Source organism: Crocuta crocuta, unplaced genomic scaffold, assembly GCF_008692635.1.
Source record: "Crocuta crocuta isolate KB4526 unplaced genomic scaffold, BGI_CrCroc_1.0 scaffold332, whole genome shotgun sequence".
Lineage (NCBI taxonomy): Eukaryota > Metazoa > Chordata > Mammalia > Carnivora > Hyaenidae > Crocuta > Crocuta crocuta.
Window position 1 is genome coordinate 1,707,880 of NW_027532025.1, and position 14,053 is coordinate 1,721,932.

Consider the following 14,053-nt stretch of genomic DNA (forward strand, 5'->3'; position numbering starts at 1 on the left):
TCACAGCTTATTGGTCCATCTCTGAAGAGTGTTCCCGTTAGGTGGGCTTGGGTGTCACTGTCCCTTAATACTACCTTATGATGTTAATTACTTGAGTAAAAATATTTGGATTCTAGATAAAGTAGAACTTCCAAATATTTATACCTCAGGATAAGTCAAGTAGAACTTCCAAATATTTATACCTCAGGATAAGTCACTCTACTGAGTCCAGTTTCCTCTTCCATAAAATATAGGCTTTGAACTAGATAAATTGCCAAATTCTAAAAATCTATACTTAATGTCATGCTGCCAGAATTTCAATTGATTTTTCTTGATCTCTTAGATGTCTCCCAACCATTCTAGTTCAGGGCAGGAGGCAGTAAGGGGGGAAGCAATCTCAGTGGTGGTAGCAAGGATCTATCAAAATGAAATAAAGACCCATACAATAGATGTCTTCACATAAGCAAAAGGCTGCAATGTGGATTGAGGAGTAAGTATATTTAGTTGCTCAAGTTAGGACCCACTATTAGAGCTTTCCAAGCTGTTTCCTGCACAACCTTAGGAGGCAGTATTTAACACATGCAGTCATAGGCTGTGGCCCTGGTTCCAGAAAGCCAGAACAAGACCCATGCGTAGAGGTCAGAATAAAAAAAAAATTGTGGCTCAATAGAAAAATAACAAACTTTGTAATGTTTGAGTTGCCCCTTAAGACTGTGAAAACCTTTATCTTTAGGAGTCTTTAGGAAGAAACCACATGATGTAGAAGATTCTACTCTTGAACAAGAGCTTAGAGAGTACACAAGTGATATTCAAGATTAATTTTTGCATGTATTCAGATGATCATCTGAGTCTTTAAGTCTTAATTTTATGATCTGATATTATGGCTAAATAGTATCTACCTCATATGGCTATTTCAAGTATAAAGATGACGGCATATATTTATGTTCATCCTTTCTTTCCTTTTTTCCTTCCTTTCCTTTCCTTTCCTCTTTCTCTCTGTCTTTCTCTCTTTTATCTATCTATCTATCGATCTATCTATCTATGTTTATTTATCTTAGCACAATTCCCCACACATAATAAAACCTCAACAAATTTTAGCTAGCAATATGATTATTCTCTTTATAACTACTGAATTCTGCTTCTAGAAGAACTTCCTTTTACCTCTGTAGGCATGAGGTTGCTACCTATATTTGCAGGCACACAGTGGTAGCATGCCACTTTTCATTTCTAACTGTGGGGATAGGCATGCGACATAGTCTATTGTATACCAAACCTTTGAGCTAGAATTTGGCAAAGTGATGGAAATTCCCCTATATCTAGGCAGAGTAGTAAGAGATGATGATTGTGGGCTAGCAATTTCAGAACCATCTTCCAACAATTCTATTCCTAAACTTTGAAAATGGTGCCTCACCAGGTTCAGTATTAGCAAACCCATTACCCACTGTGACTCATAAGAATTACACAGTATCCATTTCAAATTGTTCACTCTGGAGCATGGACATTTCCGTACTCCAAAATTAATCTCATCAATTCAGCTTGAAAATTCTATTGTCAAAAAGCATGTGTTTCCTGTGGGAGTGTCACTCATGTTTTTTGTCTCGATAGGAGATGCAGATGCACCTGAAAAAAAAGCTTGCGATTCTCTTCCACAAGCTGTCCTAAGTAATCAGTGCATTCAAACAAGCAGATAGGGAACAAAATGTCCATGACTGGTTTATAAGAAAAACAGTAAACTAGCTTACTTATGCTTAATGGGAAAAAAAAAAAAAAAAAAAAACTAAAGAAAGGCTACACAGCTTATATGTGTGATACTTAGATCACAGAACTCAATGTGGCTCCATGCAAGTTAAACTTATTCTTACCTATAGGACTTTGCTTGTGCTAACTTCCCTCCTGCTACTCATTAGTTTACCTTCTTTACCCATCTCCTTTAATGAATTCATTAATTCAAAAACTCAGGCATTCATTTAGCAAGAATTTGTTGGTTCACTTCTATATTTAACTTCTTAGCCTGAGGGGATTCACGGTCTAGTAGAAGCATGAAAATAACACTGGGCTATGTTTTTCTCCCCAGGGAAATCTCTTCTAATTGTTCCAATCTACAATGCCTTTTAGCTAATGCTTTGATCTCTGATAGAATTTTATATTATTTACTGATTGTCTCATGTGTGAGTCTTAGTTGCCCAAATGATCTTCAGTTCTTTAAAGAGCAGGGGCCCTGGGGCAAGCAGCTGTTAGTCCATCCTGTGCAGTATCTGACTCCACTCCATCCATCTACTTAAGCTCACCTTGTGGTCCTCATCCAGTCAAGTTGGTTTCTCTCTGTTGGGATAACTTGTTCTTTCTTCCTCTGTGTTCCAATTCAGATTTGTGGAGTTAGTGAAATCTTAATTATTTTTAAGATTCAGAATAGAATCTTACTATGGAATAGGTTTTTAGATTCTCTGTTCAAACACCTACAGAAACTCCCTTATAAACTCCCTTATAAATGGTTGCACAATCTATGAATACATTCAGTGTCTATACCATTGCCTTAATTGCTAGTACTACTTATAGTATATTGTTTTCTATACATTTTATTATTTGCTTATCAGCTCTGAGTACTGAAGGAAGGAAGCTTCCAACTAGACTGAAGGCCCCCTGGAACAAAAGATTTATCTGCATACCCTCCTCACGGTGCCGGGCTGAATGTTGAATGTAGTGCCCTTCAACAAAACAAATTAATTACTGGTTGAAATTTAGTAAGTAATAAGAAGTCTTCAAAGTCATTACAGAAAGCTTGCTTTGACAGCCATGTCTTTCAAGTACAGCTTTGTAAAAATTATTATTCTGCAAAGGTATAAACATGTCTTATTGATGTGGCAGATTTACTTTCCAAATAATTCTTATGTTTCAGAGCTTTACCTGAGTCTGCCATCCTCTGCTGCAGCACCACCCGGTATAATCTTCGTAATAAATATGCCAGGGTCATCTCCAATGTGGGGATTATCTGTCCCTCCAGCAATACTGAATCCCAGGCCAGAATTCCCCTGGAGAAACAATAAGTAGACATTAAATGATATGGCTGTCACCTAAACCTAGTTCCCCTTGCATCCTGTGTTATCATCTTACTACTCAAATGGAAATCAGGTGATAACAGTCTTCTATGCAAAGGTATAAAGTGCACTGTCAGCAGACAAAGAAAGGTCAGGAAAAATACTCAAGTTTGTCTCTGCATTTCAAGAGGTCTAAGGGGTCTTACACTTTTGCTTATTCAAAGGACCTGATATTTTTGCTTGTAAGAAATAATTGCTGTCACACAGCAATTAAAATGATCATTACACAGTAGGAAATACAAGGTTACAAATTGTGTTATATGCAGAACTGCAAAAACATTAGTGTTACTTGTAAAAATTTTCATACATATGGAAAAGAATGGAAGGAAACCAGTTATGTGAAAACTGATTTGGTAGAGTAATAAATTTGGCTGTTTTAATTTTGTTATTTTCAGTACCATTATGTACAAAATAAATGTGTTCCAATGTAACAAGAAATGTTGACTTCAGAAGGCAGGTCTTCCTTCTATAGTTATAATAAATCTGAGATACTTTCCAGTAATAAACAGGTTTTAATTTGCAAGACACATCGACAAGGAATGCATTACTACTGTGGCATATAAATTTGATAATTTATATTCTAATAAAGCTTTCATACTTCCTCATGCAGATTATAGCAATTGACATCCAATATACATGTAACCTTCTAAATCTGTATGTAACACATAATTAAAAGTCTTCCCCAAATTCACAAACCATATTACTTAACATATTTATTATTGAATAATTTCTTTTAATGTCCATCTCCCTGGATACATTATGTTTTCATATTATATTCTGATGTTTTTTCTAATTCACATTATATTTTAAATCACATTCATACACCTGGGTAGTGTTTATAAATATCCATTTTAAATGACTAAATAATAATTCATCAAGGTGATATACTAGCATGTATTTAAGCAGTCCACTGTCACTGGATAGTTAATTTCTCTACAACTAATATAGCTTCCTAAAGTTACAATTACTTGATTAATTTCTGCTCTTCTACAAAAAGTGATGAGGACTAAGAATTTAGTGGTTATCCAGAAAAATTAATTAAGACATTCAATTAGTCAGAAAAGTTCAATGTCAAGATAAGATCACCTGTAACTTGAAAGTTATATCACTGCAAACGTTAAGGTAATGTTTAGCAATTTTTATTGACTAAATAATAAAAATTTCAGAAGACTAACTTCACAATTGTACATTTACATTTAAAGGCAGAACTTAATAATTCAACCATAACAACTGAAGTCATATGTCTTTATACTTCTGGAAGTTCTCTAATTCTGATTTTCTTTGAAAAAATCCAAATCTCATTGAACAGAGATATTACTCAGTAGCACTCATGTAATCATAAATTTATTTAATATTATTTAAACACCATCTCTGTGTCTGGCACTGGACTAAGTTCAGACAGTACAGCCGTGAACATGTTAGTTTATGAGGTACATGAAGCGAAAGTGCAAGGAATAGAAATGGCTAACAAAACAACAAAACACAGGAACTTTTCCTGAAGGGGAAGAACAGTTAGCTGCTTTTAAAGGGATCAGGATGGGAACTGAGGATGAGGCTAGAAGCTTCCAGGCAAAGTAAGAATGCGTGTAAAATATCTGAAGTGAGAAATGGTATGCTAGTTCCAAGATACAGACAAGAAGGCTCAAGCAAAGAGAGCAAAATGAACCGGGTGAGGTAAGTATTTATGATAAATGAAAGTGAATCTATTCTTGGTTTTAGGTACCTGTTGATGCCAGATGAGTCTGTCAGTATTGTTGGAGTATCTACTATGTGACTGTAAGGCTACAGGGAAGCTAAGGCTGCAGGGAATAAGACCAGATGCTTTCTCCCTTCATGGAATTCAAGGAAGGGCAGAAAAGGCAGTGATAGTCTGGCATCTGGTAACCAATACATTTTCACTATAATTTCTACTACATTGTAATGTATATCATTACCAGGGCAGCATTTAGATGACTTATGAGGCAGCTTCTTTAAGACCTTGGGGTTTGGGAAGAAAAGAAAGGGAGATGAGTATCTTCACTGTAATGTGGGTCTAGTTCCAAGAACATCAATCCGAGTGTATTGATTTTATAAGAGTTGGCACTTCTGAGATAACTTCTTGAGTAAGGGGCTAGGGAAAGAGGCAAGCACAGACTAGGAGGTACTCAAGTGCTTTCTCTGGATATTATACATATTTTAGGAGAGGACACTCAAAACTTTGTCATTTGAGAAAAATGCTATCTAGCTCTTAACCTTATCTTCTTCATTTCTTGCTTTACACTTTTACCCCCAGGAATACTGAACTGAGCTGCTGGCTCTTTCCTGCATAGTCCACACTGTGACTCATATCTTTGCCTTTACTCATGCTGTTTTCTTTCTTTTAATTTTTTAAAATGTTTATTTATTTTTGAAGGAGAGAGAGAGACAGAGCATGAGCAGGGGAGGGGAGAGAGAGAGAGGGAGACACAGAATCTGAGCCGTCAATGCAGGGCTCGAGCTCACCAACTATGAGACCATGATCTGAACCGAAGTCAGTCACTTAACTGACTGAGCCACCCAGGAGCCCTTACTCATGCTGTTTTCTCTACCAGAAATTTTTTATCTCCCTTTGCCTGGCCCAGTTCTTTCCATTATCTAAGATAAGGCTCACATGAACCCCAGTGCTTATAGCAGCACTATCAACTCTAGCCAAATTATGGAAAGAGCCCAAATGTCCATCGACTGAATAAAGATGTAGCATATAATATGTTATATATATAATGTATATATAACATATATATTATGTAATGCAATACTAGTTGGTGATAAAAAAAGAGTGAAATTTTGCTATTTGCAACAAGATGGATGGGACTAGAATGTATATGCTTAATGAAATAAGTCAGCGAGAGAAAGACGAATATAAGATTTCACTCATATGTGTAATTTAAGAAACACAATAGATGAACATCGGGGAAGGGAAGGAAAAATAGAAAAACAGGGAAGGAGGCAAAACCTAAGAGACTCTTACGTGAAGAGAACAAACCGAGCATTGCTGGAGGGGAAGGAGGTGGGAGGATGGGTTAAATGGGGGATGGGCATTAAGGAGGACACTTGTTGGGATGAGTACTGGGTGTTATATGTAAGAGATGAATCACTGGATTCTACTCCTGAAACCAATACCACACTGTAAGTTAACTAACTTGAGTTTAAGTAAAAAAAGGAAAAAAGAAAGAAAAAGGCTGAGAATGCATGTGCTACAGATAATACTAAATGGTCACCCCAAAGCCACTTCTCTGGGTAATTTAGTCCTCTTTTGAGTTTTCTGCACTTATTTATGCCATGCACTATGTTATTTGGATGTTATATATTTATAAGTGCATCCTTTCTTCAAACTAAGCTTGTGAAGACAGAAACTGTGTAGTATTCATCTTTGTTTCTTGGTGCTTTCTCTGTCACATAAATAATTGATGAATGAATAAACAAACAAACTTACTGAGAATATGCAAGATCTAAAGGAAGATCCAGAATGTATGCAGTAAAAATCCACACTGTGTTAAGAAATACAATATAGAAGTATAAGCCATTTAATTAAGTGTAGCCACAAGAATAAAAATGGAGAGCCCAGGTATTCAAATTGTGGCTTAGCTGAAGGATGAATGACGAGAAAAAAGTGTCCAAACTTTGTCCAAACTGAGCAGGGGATAGGCTGCTCTGGAAGGGAGGTAGGGCCCTTCACTCACAGAGCAGCTGCATAGTCACTGGACATGAGGGACCTGAGAGTCTCCTGAGAGGTTAAACCAGATGACGTTAAAGTATTAATCTGGATCTTTGGCTAGATTTGTAGAACTACTCTTGCCAACAAATAAAAAGGAATGCTTTAGAGGTGGAAGTAGATCACTGTTGCATTTTTAAAACTTACCTTGTTAATCAATAGATCTTTGAAGTAATACCTATGAAAACAATCTAGAAACATTTAACTACTATTTTTAGAGCTGACTCTAATATGGAGAATATAGTGGCTTTGCCCTCAAATCTACTCTGAGGAACAGAATGGATCAGGGAATCCATTATGAAAAGAGGTAGGTAGAGGCAGAGTATAACTGTATCTGTGTTTCCAGTCTCAAGGATTGCCAAAAGCAAATTTTGTGTTTCAGTTAAAACCAGTCTGCCAGCTGGGCCTGGCCAGTCCCCATGGTTTTTTAGAGGATGTTCATCTGAATTCAGCTAAGGAAATTATTTAAAGTGTTTTCCATCTCCCCTTATTGTTCTCTCCCAGCCGTCCCTTTCAGGCCTTCGCTACCAGCCAGCAGCATTCAGTGGAGAGAGGGACAGATAAAAAGCAGCAGTGAAATTACTGCCTGCTCTTCTCCATGGCTGAATCACTCCAGTCCCCTGATAATCATCACAGAGACAGCCAGCTGCAGGGGCAGACCCCAGAGCCTCTCTTTTTTGAGCAGCAATCTCTCCATGTGAACAGGCAGACCCCTGGCTGACACCCTTAGATCCTGAGAATTGTGGCTAATTAACCGAGTGTTGATACTTGACCCAGTCAATGGCAACCATGAGGTGCCATGCTGGTGAGAGCAGTCCCTGTGTGAGACTCTGGGTGGGCTGCTGTTCCCTTTCAGTTGGACAGGTTCCATGATTGATGAATGTGATTGGCAGGAACCACTCTTTCTCCAGGTTCCCAATCCTCCACATTTGTTGACGCTCCCCGAAGAGCACAAGCTCATTACCTAGCCAAATGGCACTTCCTCTTTCATGTACTATATACTCTGTCTCCTTTCAGAAAAAGGATCAAAAAAAGAGGAAAGACACTTTGTCAATTACCCAATGGTTGCAAATATGAATACCATAGCCTCAGAAAAGTTCCCCTTCCATTCAAAGTTCTTCTCTACATGGAAATTACCCCCAAAATAGGGTTATAAAAAAAGGAGTGGAAAATAAAATCATATCATGATCATATACATTTATAGAATGTTCTATTTACAAAGAATTCCTTTGAATTTTTAGAAGTTCCTACTTTAAAGTATTGTTTAACTGGTAATTCAATTCTAGGCATTAACTTAAGAAATAATCAGAGATATGTGCAAAGATTTGTATTCAAAGCTTCATCACAGTATTATGTTTTTAATGTTAAAAACAAAATAAAACAAAGAACAACTCATAACTGGAAACAAACATCCAAACAATAAAGAAATGGTTAAAAATACTGTGGTTTATCTATCTGAATGTGGTACTATTTTTGAGCCATTAAAATTGTAGTGATAATGACAACAGGAAATGCTCAGTATATAAATGTGAGAGGAAACAAAAAGTATATGGAATTTTAAATACAGTATGATCACCACTGAAAATATTCAAAGAAAATGACCTGTTTTTAACAAGAAAATTACTAATTACTAATTAGTAACAGTAAAAGTGCTTAATAATTCAAACTACCTAAGAAGGAGACTTTAAAAAATTATAAAGTCCTAATAATATACAAAAAATATGGAAATACTAAAAATTCCCTCAAGGGAACTAATGTTCATTGCATCTTTATTCTGTGTTACACACTGATCTAGGTGTTTTTAAATCCCCCATTCAGTACATACCATTTCCCTCTTTTTATACATTAAAAAACATAAAACAAATGAAAAACCCTGAGGCTGAGAAGAGTGAGGTAACATTCTAAACATTCTAAACAGAAAACAAGTAAATAGTGTATTTCAGATTCAAGTCTAATTTGTTAGGCTCAAAATATCATTTTCTTTCCCTTATAGCACACTGGCTTTCCTGGGTTACAAAATAATTTGATGGTAGGTAAGTAATAAAAAATAATAAACCTTTATTCCGGATTTTTGAAAAATTTAAACCAATCTTCTTTTGGTGATGATAATTTAGCTAAAAATTCTAAATGTGGGGAAAGGGATGCTTAGGTTGACAGTACTTAAAATAGTGATAAATAAAAACTAGATAAAGACTCAAACTCTTTTAACCTATATATTTTTTTAAAAAGTGATGTTTATTTATTTTTGAAAGAGAGACAGACTGCAAGTGGGGGAGGGGCAGAGAGAGAGGGAAATAGAATTCAAAACAGGCTCTAGGCTCTGAGCTGTCAGCACAGAGCCTGATGCAGGGCTCAGACTCACAAACTGTGAGATCATGACCTGTGCTGGTCTGATGCTTAACCGACTGAGCCACCCAGGTGCCCTGTCAAGCTCTTTTAACCCTTAAAAGTCATGTCCTGTATTGAATAATATTGAAAATTTATATATCCTCTAGCCAACTCCAAGAGCCCTATACCTCCCTTTCATTCTAGGAAGGATCTATATGTTCCTTTAACTCTCTTCCCAGAATCATCAATATCCAAGTCTATTTTCTGCAGAGTTACTCTAGCAAAGACATTTATTATTTATTTAATATCAGTTATACTGCAAAATCATATATATGTTATTTTTGGATATATAATTATACCTCAGCCTCTAATCTGTAGATTTCTGACATACACCCAAATTAAAGAGTCCTAGTGCAAAATTTGACTAGTAATTAACATATAGAGTAATGAACAATATAAGTAGATAAAGTAAACAATATAAGTAGATGGAGTAAAGATATCAAAAAGGCTAAAACAGACGATAGTAAGTTAAAATAATCTTCAAGATATATGTCAGGAGAAAAAATGTCACTTGATAGAAAGGTCCATTAGTTAGCAAATAATCTAAATTGTCTTGGAAGATATCTTATCTTAGGCAGTAAATCTGAAAAGGCACAAAGAATAAAAAGATGTCTTTTACTAATAGATGTTGTTGAAAATCATTCAAAGTCTTTCTCATTTCCAAAGGCCTATTATTAGGGTATAAAGATATAAGGGTAATTGAGACGTTGCTAACTACTGTTGCTTACAGTTATCTGCATAAAGATTCCCCATCAAAAAAAATCTTTTTAAACATGTTATCCAACAATCCACGTGTTTTTGAATATCATTCTTAGTCTAGGAATAAGAGATTCCTGTTTTTACTTACTTAAAACTTCTAGGAATTGTATTTAGGATTTGTTGCTGAGGAGCTACCAGGAGGTCTGTGTTTGGGGACTGGTAACTGTAGGAAAGTGCTTTCAGGGGTTGGGGGACTGTGGAGAGAAAGCAGTTTCTTAAACAGGTGGCAAGAAAATGCCAGTTTACAATATGCCAAAGAACTCATGACAAGTAGGGGGGTGATATAGTAAAGGTAGATTACTATTTTTGTGAAAGAGTTTTGATCTCAGGAGAGACTTGGTAGTGTCTTATGAGAAGGAAGCAGCATAGAGGAAAGATTTCAGAGGATGGCAGAGAGAGGACTCAAGCACCTCTGGGAGCTAAGGGGATGAAGCCCCTGGAACTGGAGATTGAAGGTATGAAAGAGAAAGGGAGTCATGGAAAGCAAAATCCTGATGAAGGAGGAGAATAGAGTCTAGAGTCCAGATTCTTTGAGTCCTTACCATAGATATTGGTTAAATACATGTGGTTAAACCACAGCAAGGAATACAATGGTGTTAAGAGATGAATATGTATTTATAATACATATTTAGGTAAAGTAGAATACAATATAAGATTTACATTTTATGGGGCCTCTGGGTGCCTCAGTCACTTTGGTGTCCAATTTCAGCCCATGGTCGTGATCTCCCATTTCGTGGGTTCGAGCCCCACATTTCTCTGACAGCTCAGAGCTTGGAGCCTCCTTCAGAGTATGTGTTTTCCTATCTTTCTTTCTCTCTCTGCCCATCCCCCACTTGTGCGACCCCTCTCTCTTTCTCTCTCTCTCTCTCTCAAAAATATGTAAGTTAACACTTAAAAAGACTTATGTTTTATAATATACAGGCATAGAAATGCTTGAAAGTATATTTAGCAATATATTAAAGTTGTTTTCAATGGATGTCAGAATTATAGATCTTTTGACTTTTCTCCTTTTGAGCAAGTCCATCTTTAATTTTCCTTATAAATTTATAGTACTATAAGCACACACACACACACACACACACACACACACACACACTTTTATACTCACAGAATCTGATTAACCAAAGAATAGATAAGTTTGTTTTTTGAGAAAGCATATCTCAGCCTTGGGTAGAGAGAGGGATAGTTTTCCATCTGGGATAAGAATGACCAAATTCTTATAAAGTATTATTTTTAAAGCAGAAGAAGTTATAGGGTTGTTTTAAGGTACAGGAGTAAAAAGCTGAAGGTGTTCTTAACTGATAACGTCTTTGCCTTATACATTTATATGTCAGCATACCAAAGGGAAAGTCTCGAATGGATTTGATGACTTACATAAAACAGTAAAGTGTTGGAATTGTACCTGAGAGGCAGGAGAGATACCTTAGGATGAGTAGAGGTCTGTTGAGCAGCACTGAGGTGGGACATCATCAGCATGATTATGGGATTTTCTCCCACAGAGCTTAGTAATCATGAACGGTGAAAAGGAAAGGTTTGGTTGCTCTAGGGCTGAGGTTTGAAAAGCAAATGTAGTTAACTCTCAAAGGAATGAAGAATGCAAATCAGAAAGGATGTAAAAGGAAGAGAAGCAAGGAATATGCTCAGCCTGGAAGAAGAGAAGTGAATAAAAAGCTTGAGATCATGACAAGGTCAAAGTACAGATTTATGGGGAACAGAGGATGAAGAGGGAACAGCAGTCTGTGGACATTGGGACTTCAGGGTTCAAGATTTCAGAGATCAAGTGTCACGCCCTGATAGTTATGTGAGTGTAGTAAAGGTCACATGAATTAATTAAAGTGATGATCAAGTCAGAGTGCCTTGTGGCTGACACTGAAGTCTCCTTCAAATATAGAAAGAGACAGAAAAAGAGAATAAAAAAGTGGCCAAAAATGTTCAGTGAAAGTGACCAAAGACCTAAGGTAGAAATAAGAAGAGGGGTAGAATGTGAAGCAGTATGGCAGTTAAAAGAATTACAAGTAGAGGAACAAGATGCACCAAGTCTTAAGAAGAAGAAAGTCTTTGACTTGTTCAAGGAACTAAAATGAGTCCAGAATAGCTGTAAACTGATTAGGTAAGAAAGAGGGAGATGAAGTTACAGAAGGTAACAGTGAACAGATGGGGACCCAGTTGGATGGTGTAGGTTTTGTTGGGTCATGAAAATTTAAAACAGAGGAGTAACATGGTCTTATTTAGTTTAATATTACACTAATTGCTGTTTGAAAACTTTGGAGAGAGCCAAAGGTGGCAACAGGAAGACCAGCTGAAACAGCCCAGGTCATAAATTGATGGTGGCTGGATAGGCTGGTAGCAGTAAGGATTGCAAGATTTGAGACATTATATAGAGGTAGAATTGACAGGATTTACTGATGTTTGGAATATTCAAACAAAGAGAGAATCAAAGGTTCTGGACAGAGATGTCATATATGAGATACAGAGACTGTGATGTGGGTGGGGGAACTAGTTTATAAGAGGTAAATCAAGAGTTCTGTTTGGATCTTTGTAAGTTTGGGAGATCTGTTGATGTCAATGGAGTGGCAGAAAAAAAATTACTGAAGGCTGGACAAAGAATAATGGTAATTGTTAGCACTCTCTGAGTGCTTTCTACATGTCTGGCACTGTGCTAAACCTAACAAATCCCTTTTTTTAAGGATAGTTAAGATACTGGTAAGAAAATAAGGGAAGTAACTATAGGAATATCAGGAATAAGTGCCAGGCACAGTCACTTCCTTTGGTCCCCACAATAACTCTTTAAGGTTATATGCATAAGGTTATATTCTGAATGCCAGACCTAGGAGTATGGGCTTTCCTAGAGAAACCAAGTTTTCTTAATCAGCAATGACAGGATAAATGCGATATTTTATCATGATTAATTCAAGGACAGTGAGGAGGCTAAATTAAAAATAGTCTTGGTAGAATGAGTCAGAAAGCACGGAGAGTAATTTGGGATCAAATATAATACTTAAGCTATGAATTCTTAAGATCTGATAGAAAGTTGTCAGTGACACTCATCTACAAGACTGCCAAGTACCATGTTTCTTGTGCTGTACAATCATATCTAGCTGAAATGCCATTAGAAGCTGATAGGCACTTCTCAACAGCTCCCAACATTGTCTCTCAACTTCATGATCATATTTTCCCAATATAAGATAGAATAGATATCTTTGTGTATAAAAATTAAGAAAGAAATGGAGCTCATGAGTTACTTGGTTACCACATCAAAGAATCTGAGAGTCATCTTTGACTCCTGCCTGCTCATCAGTCCTTATATTTTATTAAATATCATGTCTTGTTGATTCTACCCCTAAAATATCCTCACATCCATCCCCCTCCTTGCAACTTCTGTTATCCCTGTCCCAGCTTAGAATTTCATTTGTTGTCCTCACTGTTCTTCTGGCTTCCAGGCCTAACTCATTTCACACTATTCTCATGGTAAAATGTGCTCAAAAGAGCAGATCTCAAATTCAAATAGCTATTAAGGCAGACAAGATATATAGGAGGGTGAAATGGGCTCAGGAAAGGTAAAACAATAGAGCAAGAGAGTGGTTAAATGGCAAGTGATCTCCATACTGGGAAAGAAATAAGGAGCAGTGGGGATGGAGCATACCTCTCATCTAAAGGGAAAAGGTACTCTTTAGCTGTTATGAATTGCTGCTATTCTAGAATGGGAGTCCAATGTTGGAAGATTGTTCCCCCATCCTTACAGACATCAGGAATCAAATTTTCTTAAGATATCAATTTTTAAATGTTAGAGGGTTATTACATTGAAATACGTATAGATGGGCTCTTGGCCAATTATGTTCCCTGTAATTGGGAATTTGTGAGAGATGTCTCATATATGACATCTCTGTCCAGAACCTTTGATTCTCTCTTTGTTTGAATATTCCAAACATCAGTAAATCCTGTCAATTCTACCTCTATAGACAGCACAGTCTATAGCTGTCACACAGGTCAACACAGTGGCTAAAGGAATATCCACAAACCAGAGAGGGTAACTGACTTATAAACTGCTCACTACTTGTTTCTATGTAGTCTTATACCCTTTGGAAGCATACAAAGCGAAATG

At 36.6% G+C, this 14,053-nt stretch overlaps 1 protein-coding gene across 9 annotated transcripts in view; it reads right to left on the reverse strand.

Moving 5' to 3' along the window:
• Positions 1 to 14,053, reverse strand: part of DLG2 (discs large MAGUK scaffold protein 2) — a 1,377,464-nt gene that overhangs the window by 571,609 nt on the left and 791,802 nt on the right. For all 9 annotated transcript variants that reach the window (XM_077776205.1, XM_077776203.1, XM_077776202.1 and 6 more), the window contains one exon: positions 2,884 to 3,008. In XM_077776205.1, the coding sequence (XP_077632331.1) occupies positions 2,884 to 3,008 (125 nt within the window). The remainder of the gene's footprint in view (positions 1 to 2,883; positions 3,009 to 14,053) is intronic.